This window comes from Megalobrama amblycephala, linkage group LG21 (assembly GCF_018812025.1).
Source record: "Megalobrama amblycephala isolate DHTTF-2021 linkage group LG21, ASM1881202v1, whole genome shotgun sequence".
NCBI lineage: Eukaryota > Metazoa > Chordata > Actinopteri > Cypriniformes > Xenocyprididae > Megalobrama > Megalobrama amblycephala.
Window position 1 is genome coordinate 1,438,098 of NC_063064.1, and position 12,245 is coordinate 1,450,342.

At 37.3% G+C, this 12,245-nt stretch overlaps 1 protein-coding gene across 1 annotated transcript; it reads left to right on the top strand.

The window, feature by feature from the left end:
* The first annotated feature begins 1,306 nt into the window (after positions 1-1,306).
* LOC125257201 (ADP-ribosylation factor GTPase-activating protein 1-like) lies at positions 1,307-12,197 on the top strand. Its single transcript, XM_048173668.1, is given in 14 exon segments — positions 1,307-1,556; positions 3,020-3,084; positions 3,158-3,267; positions 3,345-3,462; positions 3,464-3,499; positions 3,501-3,518; positions 6,737-6,837; positions 6,927-7,013; positions 7,358-7,469; positions 7,544-7,600; positions 9,035-9,067; positions 10,531-10,551; positions 10,553-10,588; positions 12,171-12,197. Coding segments are annotated over 13 exon segments (816 nt in total). The 5' UTR covers positions 1,307-1,556; positions 3,020-3,024.
* The last annotated feature ends 48 nt before the right edge of the window (positions 12,198-12,245 follow it).

Sequence of the window (12,245 nt, forward strand, 5' to 3'; positions counted from 1 at the left end):
TTATTTAATTTCATTTATTTTCATTAAATGTATTAATTTATTTATTTAAATCAAATTTAATTAATTTATTTAATTATTTATTTATTTACCTAGTTTAATCTTATTTTATGTATTTTATATTTTATAGAGCCTTTTTATTTAAATGAAGTTTACTTTGTTTATGTATTTTATTTATATTTGTCAAATATATTTAATTTATTTACATACAATTTTTAGTTTATTTATCATCATAATTTTTTCATTTATGTTTTATTTAAATAAAATTGTATTTATTTTAATATATTTTCATTGAATGTATTAATTTGATTTAAATACATTTAGCAACAAATGTGTGTTCGTGTGTTTTTTTTATTTATTTATTTATTTATTTTTCATTTTGATCAAATGTATTTAGTTTATTCTTATTTTAATTAATTAATATTTCTTAAACTGCTCTTCCCTAAACTTTTCCACAGGGTTTTAGGTTTCCCCTGGAGGTCTCCAAAAGTTAAATGTAAATTGATGATGTCATTATTTCACATTAACAATGATGTTGGGGTTTTGACTTGAGCAATGAACAAACATTAAACATCTAATGTACAGCAGAAGTGCAGATATCAATAATAATATATCATATATGAGAAATAATAATCAGCACAACACTGAACTCTGGTGGCTATACTGTACTTCACATGCAGCTGTGTTATTTAATTTCCTCTGCTTTGACTATATTGGTGAAATGTGTTAAAATAATCTTCTATTTTCATTATTTTCTTTCCCATTATAGCTAAAATAAAAGGACTAAGAGAAAATAAATAAAATAGGGATAAATAGCCTATAGTAATAATTCAGCTTTTAATTAAACAATGTATGCTTATTTTACCTGTAATTAGTCAATGTCAGACCAGAGATTTGATCTCTGTCGTGTTTGGTCCGTCTGATTTGTCCCTTGCAGCACAATTTCTTTAGATTCGACACTCTTGCTGAGAATATTAAACTTTCATTTAAATGTTAAGAATCTGTTTGTGTACCCTAAAGCAAATACATACAAATCAGCCAGAAATAAACAACTATTAGTTGTAAACAAACATCATTCGATACTATTTCGACTGATTGTGACATACAAATCAAAGTCTTAAAATAAAACTATTCACTCGAGGCGCTGACGTCATCACTTGCCCACTGAGACAGGTTGTGGGCGGAGCGACACGTGTAGCCCCGCCCCGTTCTGCAGGACATTCTCGTCTGACTCGTTGCTCCGCTTCTCTTCCGGCAGGGGGCGCTGACGCACGCACGCTCGCGTCACGACTCAAGACGTACGCCGATGACGCAGCGTGACGTAGCGCGGATGTCCCAGAATGCCGCTGTCTGCCAGCGCAGCAGTGATCAATGGTCAGGAGAGTCACATCCACCGGCGATTAACGCGATAAACGCCAGAGATCAGCGACTGATCGAAGCTCTGCGAGTCCGGGGGAAACCGCTTCACGCGACCGTTCATGAGTGAATGAGATCTGCTGAGAGAAACCATCATCTTCATCATCATCACCATCATCAGAGCTGAAGACAAACACAAGCAGGTAAAATCATCACAGTAATGTCACGATCGGTGAAAGAGCTGCTGTAATAATCAAATGTCAGACACACAGTCGAGAGTAACCAGTTCCTCCTTCATCTTCATCACTTCTCTGATTCATGTTATGATCACAGCTGTGATGATTGGCCATCTCATCTGTAGTTTTAACCTCAATATAATAATATATACTTTAAGTAAACATCACTCAGTACAATAACAGTGTCTTTGTGATCCATCATCATCACTGAATATGACTGAAGATGAATGTGTTCATGTCTTCCTCATCTGTGGCACTTTATTATATTTATACATTTATACATACACTATAACATTTCCAGCACATCTCAAATCATTTGATTAGTAACATGGTGGAAATTACATTTAAAACGTTTTGGGTTTTTGTCTTTCTAAGGCTGATTCCACAGATTATTGTTTTATTTGTACAATATACACACATAAACTTTGAAATTATACCCTGAGAGGAAAGTGTGCGTTATAACTCAAATGTGATGATTATTCTTTGTTTCTTCACACATGTGATATTTAATCTTTTGTTTGTTTGGAGATGAGTGTCTGATATTAAAGTGTTAGTTCACCCAAAAAATAATTACTCGCCCTCATGTCGTTCCACACCTGTAAGACCTTTATTCATCTTCAGAACACAAGTTAAGATATTTTTGATGAAATCTGAGAGGACTCGTCCATAGACAGCAATATAATCAACACTTTCAAGGTCCAGAAAGGTACTAAAGACATCGTTAAAACGGTCATGTGACTGCAGTGGATCAACCTTAATGTTATGAAGAGACGAGAATACTTTTTGTGTGCAAAAACAAAAAAAAAAAACTACTTTATTCAACAATATTTCTTTTGAATATGTCAATCTCATCCGTTGTTTACGTCCAGCGCTTCCAGGTTCATCGTCCGAACGCCGACTCATTATTGGCCGGCTCCTGCCTCAGAATCACACGCATGTGTCGTGCTAATCACATGATCAGCTTTGGCCAATACTGAGCCGGCATTCGGACGTAAACACGGAAGCTTCACTGTGTTACTGCGTCACCTGCGTAAGATAATGACAGAGAAGAGATTGATGAATAAAGTCGTTATTTTTGTTTTGTTTTTGCGCACAAAAAGTATTCTCGTCTCTTCGTAACATTAAGGTTGATCCACTGCAGTCACATGACTGTTTTAACGATGTCTTTAGTACCTTTCTGGACCTTGAAAGAGTCATAAACCTCTCAGATTTCATCAAAAATATCTTAATTTGTGTTCTTGAAGATGAATGAAGGTCTTACGGGTGTAAGTAATTAATGACAGAAATTTAATTTTTGGGTGAACCTAACCCTTTAAGTATGACTGATTGTTCAGTTTCTGTGATATCTGTACGTCAAACCAAGACATTTGAACATGTGATGAAGGCATGATGTCATGATGCTGTGCTGATGATGTCACTGCGTGTTTCAGGGCAGATGGCGAGTCCCAGAACCAGACGTGTGCTGAAGGAGGTCCGGACTGAAGACGAGAACAATGTGAGTCTCCGTCAGCGCCGCCGGTCCTCTCTCCTGTGCCGTGTTTTAAAGCGTGTGATGTTTGTGTTGTCAGGTGTGTTTCGAGTGCGGCGCGTTTAACCCGCAGTGGGTCAGCGTGACGTACGGGATCTGGATCTGTCTGGAGTGCTCGGGCAAACACAGAGGCCTCGGCGTCCACCTCAGGTCAGACTCATTCAGATTTTGAAGCGCACCTGAAAATGGTTCATTCATTCATTGGTGATCTCTGTCTTTCTCCTCAGCTTTGTACGATCTGTTTCGATGGATAAGTGGAAGGACCTGGAGCTGGAGAAGATGAAGATGGGCGGAAACAGGAAGTTCCGGATGTTTCTGGAGCTGCAGGACGACTATGATCCCAGCCTGGAACCTGCAGGAGAAATACAACAGCAAAGCTGCTGGCGCTGTTCAGAGATAAGGTGAGTCACGCCACCAATAACTATTGATTAATCTGATGATTATTTCTTGAAAAACCCCGTTAACACTTTATTTTAGGGTCTTTTAACTAGTTGCTTATTAGCATGCATATTACTAGAATATTTGCTGTTTATTAGTGATTTATTAAGCACATATTAATGCCTTAATTCTGCATGACCTTATTCTACATCCTACCCAATACCTAAACTTAAATGCTACAAAACTGCCTTACTAATTATTTAAGGTGCCATAGAATGCTTTTTCACAAGATGTAAATATAAAGTCTAAGGTGTCCCCTGAATGTGTCTGTGAAGTTTCAGCTCAAAATACCCCATAGGATTTTCTTTTTATTCAGTTTTTTAACTGCCTATTTTGGGGCATCATTAAATATGCGCCGATTCAGTGTGCTTCAACCTTTAAATGCTTGCACTCCCCCCAGCTCTCAACTCTATAACACGTTGCATAAACAAAGTTTCAGCTAATATAACCCTCAAAATGGATCTTTACAAAGTGTTCGTCATGCAACATGTCTAATCGCGTAAGTATGGTATTTATTTGGATGTTTACATTTGATTCTGAATGAGTTTGATAGTGCTCTGTGGCTAAAGCTAACATTACACACTGTTGGAGAGATTTATAAAGAATGAAGTCGTGTTTATGAATTATACAGACTGCAAGTGTTTAATAAATGAAAATAGCGACGGCTCTTGTCTCCGTGAATACAGTAATAAACGATGGTAACTTTAACCACATTTAACAGTACATTAGCAACATGCTAACGAAACATTTAGAAAGACAATTTACAAATATCACTAAAAATATCATGATATCATGGATCACGTCAGTTATTATTGCTCCATCTGCCATTTTTCGCTATTGTTCTTGCTTGCTTACCTAGTCTGATGATTTAGCTGTGCACAGATCCAGACGTTAATACTGGCTGCCCTTGTGTAATGCCTTGAACATGGGCTAGGCATATGCAAATATTGGGGCTGTACATATTAATGATCCCGACTGTTACGTAACAGTCAGGTGTTATGTTGAGATTCGCCTGTTCTTCAGGAGGTCTTTTAAACAAATGAGATTTATATAAGAAGGAGGAAACAATGGAGTTTGAGACTCACTGTATGTCATTTCCATGTACTGAACTCTTGTTATTTAACTATGCCAAGATAAATTCAATTTTCAATTCTATGGCACCTTTAATAAGCAGTAAATTAGGAGGTTTATTGAGGGAAAAGTCATAGTTAAAGGGTTAGTTCACCCAAAAATGAAAACTCTCTCATTAATTACTCACCCTCATGTTGTTTCACACCCGTAAGACCTTCGTTCATCTTCAGAACTCAAATTAAGATATTTTTGATGAAATCTGATGGCTCAGTGAGGCCTGCATTGACAGCAATAAAATCAACACTTTCAAGGTCCAGAAAGGTACTAAAGACATCGTTAAAACAGTCATGTGACTGCAGTGGATCAACCTTAATGTTATGAAGAGACGAGAATACTTTTTGTGCGCCAAAAAAAACAAACTTAACGACTTTATTCAACAATATCTAGTGATGAGGCGATTTCAAAACACTGCTTCGGAGCGTTACAAATTCGAATCTGTGGTTCAGAGCGCCAAAGTCACGTGATTTCAGCAGTTTAGTCCCTGATAGGAGAATCGAACCACTGATTCGAAACAAAAGATTCATGAAGCTTCATGAAGCAGTGTTTTGAAATTGCCCATCACTAGATATTGTTGAATAAAGTCATTAGTTTTTCCTTTGGCACACAAAAAGTATTCTCGTCACTTCATAACATTAAGGTTGAACCACTGTAGTCACATGACTGTTTTAAATATGTCTTTAGTAGCTTTCTGGGCATTGAAAGTGTAAATTATCTTGCTGTCAAAAGAGGCCTCACTGAGCCATAGGATTTTATCAAAAATATCTTAATTTGTGTTCTGAAGATGAACGAAGGTCTTACAGGTGTGGAACGACATGAGGGAGAGTAATTAATGACATTTTAAATTTTGGGTGAACTAACCCTTTAATAGTTTATATATGTTCCCTATACTAAAGTGTTACCAAAACCCTAATTATCCAACTCTTGTTTTTAGTTTCCAGCATTTTTGTTTATATTCACACAACTTTCATGGCCCCCAAAATATTTTGTCATTCTAGTCGTTTCCTCTTCATGCATTCGATATTTCATTTGGTAATGTTAGTCAGATTTGATTTATATGCTGTTTAATGTTTGATGATCATCCGCTCCTTCTGGGCTGTGTCTGAAATCGCCCCTACACCCTTAAACGGCATTTGAGGGAACAGCCATTTTTAATCAAAATCAAAGTGGACGTTATCGAGTGCCCTCATTCAATACCATAATCCACCGCAATGATGAGTGTACAACTGATGTATGCTCAACGGTTAGAGAATACCCATAATGCACTGTGAGAGTCGTGCATTGAATGAATTCCTGCGTCTGACCAGAAGATGGCGCCTGCATCTGAATCATCAATCCATCCATTTTCCAAACTGCTGGTCCAATGAGGCTTCAGTGTGATATCATTCAGGTGTCATTTTTTAAGATGTAGTTTTATAATAAAGGCTTTTTTTGTTCCCTCGATCATAACTCAGATTGTGTTCGTCTGAAAGAAGATAGTCATATACACCTAGGATGGCTTGAGAATGAGAAAATCATGGGATAATTTTCATCTTTGGGTGAACTATCCCTTTAATGCAAACTCTCATGACTTTCAAACATGCACCCATAAGGAAACAACTTATCTGTGCGAGCAGGAACTGTAAACTGTGATTTAAGCGTTGAGGAAAGCGCGCCTCAAACACATCAAACGCGTCTATCAAAGCATCTAAACACATGCAGATTTCATGCAGCAGCTCAGTCTGTGTCTCTGCTGTTTCCAGATGTGTTTTGTTCCATAGCAATCTGTTATTCCTGCTGTTAAATGACTCGACTGCCAGATGTTTTCCGAGAGCGTTCAATCAGTAATCTAATGCATTGTAGATTATGTTCATTATTGATTTATAATCAGTTTTTTTAATAGTTGTTGCAGAACATCTGACTCTGTGTACAAGCGGCAAGATCAGATGGAAGGGTGTTGAAACTTATCATTTTGCAGTAATTATTTAAGTCTAATTGTATGTGCTGAAGTTGAAGGTGTGATGTGTGTGTGTGTGTGTGTGTGTGTGTGTGTGTGTGTGTGTGTGTGTTGAAGGTGGCGACTCTGGCCGAAGGGAAGGAGTGGAGCATTGAGGACTCGTCTGCCAGGAACTGGACGCCTCCGCAGGCCAAGAGCAGCCTGAGCTCCGCACACCGGTACGACACGCCTCTGATCGAGCAGATGATGAGTGATGATGTTGTTGGTGATGATGATGATGATGATGATGATGATGGTGTCGTTGCAGGTCCAGTGCCGCTGCGGGTCAGAATCACGGTCACTCTGATAAAGCGTTTGAGGACTGGCTGTCTGACGATGTCAACTCTTACCAGAAGTGAGTTTCACTCCGTCACTGATTGATATCTTCAGATGTCAGATGATTAAAGAGGACCTATTATGCTCTTTTACAAAGTCTTGATGTTGTTTTTGTGCTCTACTAGAGCAGGTTTTCCTGCTTGAATGTTGATTATTTTTCTCATATTCTCCATTGTTCAGCTCCTCTCTTCCCAGTCTGTCAGTAACGCTCTGTTTAGTTCCTGTCTCTATGAAGCCCCTCCTTCTGAAAAGCATAATGTGCTCTGATTGGTTGGCCTGAGCAGTGTTTTTGGGAAATGTCCCACCCCTTACCATAAATGCCAGTTTCAACACACCATATATATTTGTTTTGTGTTGTTTTAGTGCTGGAGCGTCTGGCGCACAGGAGAATCGATATGTTGGCTTTGGAAACACTCCCAACCCGCCCAAGAAAGACGAAGACTTCATCAATAACGCCATGTCCTCCATCTACACGGTAAGACCGCAGTGACGGCTCTGTTATACTAACTCTCTGTCCGTCACGCGTCATTAATGTCGTCTCTATTTCAGGGCTGGAGCTCTTTCACTGTTGGAGCCAGCAAGTTTGCGTCTGTCGCTAAAGACAGTGTAAGTACATCACTGCACACACACACACACACAGACCCACTGTTAACCTAGTTCACATCACACCACTAGACCTACTAGTGAAGGACGACACCAGCCAGTCTGAGTCGCTAGATCAGAACATTTGTGTCCTGAATATGTTCATGCTCAATAAAGCAGTAAGACACTGGAGCTGGTGATACAGTCTGTCAAACACCCTTCAGACTGCACTTTATTCACTGACAAGCCAAGACTAATTTGTGCTTTTCACCACACGCATGTTTCAAAGCAGCATTTATCATGTTTTTCATGCCTTTATAGTAATGAGGTATAACAGGGCTAAAGGCACACCTTAAGAAACATGTGCTGTTCACGACTCCCACAGTGTATGATTGCATTGCTTTTATGGAACATTGATGGAGCAACAGATTTTGTGTGAAAATAAATCATAAAAGTGGTTTATTTTGTTTAAAAATCATATGAAATGTATGAGGTGGCAAGGGGAGCAAAATAAGCTAAAATAATGTTTTTAATAATGTTTAAGTTAATACTCGTTCAAAACAATCACTTTAGCAAAGGTTGTACTATTTTCTGTTTATTTTGATAAATAAAAGAATTCATCTTTGTTCAGTAAATACTAAAACAAAATTATTTTAAAGAGTAAAGATTCTGAAAGCATTGAAGGAGATCCCATAATATTTAATATAGATTTACAGTAGTAACAATAAATTATATTTTATTACATGTTATATATTAATACTTATTTTAAATATCTGTAATTATTTTTTAAATATGATGGTTTCATTATAAGTATGGTGATTATCTCTGAGGTGGACACTCAACTTAATATATTTTCCATCTGAATCTAACCATGTCATGTGAACAAATAGAATACTCAACTGTTTATTATTGTGCCTTTTACCCCAAATACCATACTTTTACATATTCTTCTTTTTTGAAAACTGTTGCTTTAATTATTTACAAAACTGAAAATCAAGTCCTTTGTCTCAAAATATTGTCAATAATTTTATTGATTCTCATTTGCTACATAAATCTACATTAGATCAATCTTATTAGATCAAATTAGCACATAATCAACTTTGCACTGCTGTCTGTGATCGCCCATCTTGAAAAGCGGTTGTTAGGAAAAGTGCTGAGCTGAATTTTAGTGCCATCTAGTGGTTTAAAAGAGAATAAAGTCAAATGCGTTGTTAGCCCTGTTGCATTTAGCGACAATATAAACGATCAAGCAGTTGAGATTTTCTGCATAAATAACTTCTAAAATACTTCAGCAAAGTCTGTACATAATCACAATACACTATAATAACTTCACTATAGAACCATAATTCATAAATGATTTCTGTGATTGTGTGTGTGAGATCCACTGCATAATAACTGATGAGATTGTGATTCTAAAGAATTTTTATTTTTTCTTCTTTCATCTTTTCTCCTTCACAGACCACAAAATTGGCCAGCCAAGCAACTCTGAAGGTGCGTGTCATGTTGTTGAGATTTGTAGGCTTTGGAAAATAGTTTGAGTTTCAGGGCGGAGAAAGAATATGTAACATTGCTAACATTGTTCTACATAACAGAGAATCACTAAACCGTAATAATGAGCCTTTAAAACACAAATTAAACACTGTAATCGCATGCATAAATCTGGCCGCAGCACGCTGGTAAAAGTAATGATTATGAATGTGTCCAAAAAAAACAGAAACTGTCTGAACATTTTAATGATTTATTAATAAACTAGTGTTTTTTTGAGTCTGTTGTCAAAGATGAAGTTGACGACGCTGACTCTCACAGTATAGTGGATGCGCCTATAGAGAGAAATGCACATTGTTCAACGTCATGCTAATTTAGCTTCCAAAGTCCACAGAAACACTTGTTTAATAGTAGTGCACATTTATCAAGGTTTTTTTCTGCAATCAACCGACTAAGTAAAATGTGTTAAACCAAGCCTCATCTTGTCGACTGTTAAGTGGCAGCCCTGTTTTAATCCATCTTCATTTTAACCAACGATATCAGTTCTTAAATCCCAAGATCGATCTTTTAATCTATGCTGTTTTCAGTTGATTTGTGAAAAAAAACCTCACTAAACATTATTTGTAGCTCTCCTACCATCTTGTAGGTCATCTCTCGGATGACCTTGGGGTGAATAAATAATCAGGAAATGTTCATTTTTGTGTGAACTATTCCTGTAAAGCCCGACATGCTCACGGCAAAGTCCTTTCCTTTCCTCACTTGTGTTTAAAATGAAGTTTGAAGTCCCTGTGCAGCGATATACTGTTAACCAACATCCAGACGGCCGTCCAGATGAATGTGTGAATACGTGCTGCACGCTTTCCTCTCAATAACAAAATAAACACATCAAAAATGCCAGCAGTGAGAAAACAGCAGTTCAGAAAGCATCAGATGATAGAGATGTGGATGTTTGCAGCTCTCCAGTCGTGTATCTAGAATAGATTGCTTTAAAGCAGCAGCTCAACAGTATTAAACATGAACAACGCTGAAGCTGTGATTGTTAATTGAAAGCGACACTGACCGTTTCTTCTAGCAGTAACCGCTGCTGTCTGTAGTTTATATCGCTGCTTTATTCTGTCTCTGCCGCTGCTGTGGATGAAGTTACGGGGTTATAAACCGCCGCCTGAGCCGGTAAAACACTCATCGCATGCTGTGTGTGTGTGAGTGTGTGTGTGAACACTGTATCATTTCATTTCCAGTGTGCATGTCATCGCTTTACTTCCATTCAGGCCAATAAAAACTCCCATTGCATTCGGTTTACAGGTCATGTGACAGATTGCTCCTCCTCACACATGTAGTGGCTCATGGTCCGTCATGCATGTGCTGTGACTCTCTCATGTTTTCATCTTGTTTTATGTGTGTGTTTGTATGATATATGTCATATTGTGTGTGTTTGTCAGTGTGTGTTCACTCTTATGTTTCTCTCTCAGGCTGCTGAATTGGGCCAGACATTTAAATGACAGTGTTATCAAGCCCACACAAGAGAAGGTAAACCATGTTTGTCACTAGTATGTCACTAGTCTAGTTAAGTGTGAGTGTTGTTTGAGTGGATGATAGCTGTGAACGAAAGACGCAGTCAGAAGCATTTTCATCATGTCAGATTACATTTTCATCATGCACGGAAAATGTCCAAAAATATCCAAGTAAATTCATCCTGGTTTAAAAATACATACACTACCATTCAAAAGTTTTATTTATTTATTTTTTTTTTATAAATAATCTCTTCTGCTCATCAAGGCTGCATTTATTTGATCAAATATACAGTAAAAACAGTGAAATATTATTACAATTTAAAATTGTTTTCTATGTGAATATATAGTAAAGTGTAATTTATTCCTGTGATCAAAGCTGAATTTTCAGCATCATTACTCCAGTCTTCAGTGTCACATGATCCTTCAGAAATCATTCTAATATGATGATTTGCTGCTCGAGAAACATTTATGATTATTATCAGTGTTGAAAACAGTTCATATTTTTGTGGAAATTGATACATTTTATGTTTCAGGATTCTTCACTGAATAAAAAGTTCCAAAGAACAGCATTTATTTGAAATAGAATCCTTTGTAACATTATGAACATCTTTCCTGTCGCATTTGATCATTTTAATGCAGTCTTGATGGAAAAAAAAGTATTAATTTATTTAAAAAGAAGAAGAAAAACCCTTACCCCAGATGTTTGAACAGTGGTGTCTATCATATATGATGGGGAATTGCCAATGTATAAAACATTAGTCATGAATTCTTCAAGTGTTTTTCTTGTAGGGCTTTCACACTGGGCACGTTTGTGAAAGGTTTCATTAGTGTTGTTCATGTTGACAACCTTTTTTCCATGACTAAGTCAAGACTATATCAACATGCAATATTCATTGACACAAAAATGAGACTACAATGTAGTTAAAAAATAAAAGCTCTCTTTTCACAGAGTTTGGTTCAACAGTTCCAGTGCAACTGAACTCAGATCACTTCCTACAGGTCATCTCGGGGTTCGGTACCCCTGTGCTCCCACATCCGCACAATAGCTTTCACTTTACCAGTGTTTAATGCAAACCGTGTCCTGTTTCAATCCAAACCGCCAGTGTGAAAGATCCCTTAAAAAGCTCACTGTGAGCTGGGGTAAGATGTGCCAGAGACTCAATTAAAGAGGACCTATTAATGCCCTTTCACAAAGTCCACCAAGACCAGTGTGTTGTGATTGGTCATTTGGGAAATGTCCCGCCCCTTCCCATAACCGCCAGTTTCAACACATTACTACTAACTAACTCAACCAGGCCACGCCCCTTTATTCTGCATATGAATTATTTAAATGAGGAATATTGTGAAGAAATCTCAAGACTAAAATGGAGGTGTTCTTTACACACTAAAGAACGATGAACATGGAAAAAAGAGGTCCTCTTTAATGCAGCTTTATGAAAATGGGAATAATGTGAGGCAGAACAGATTATGCAGATTATGCTTTTTTTTTCTTCATCATTTTTATTTGTTAGTTGTAATGCAACAGCTACTCCTCTGATGAGACACATGGACTTGAATGTCTGTGTCTGTATGTTACTGATTCTTTCTCCTCTTTCCAGATCCTGAAATATAATCAGGAGTGTTAGTTTGAGCTCATTTCTGAGATTTTGCTGTAAATTGTCAATTAAAAATGG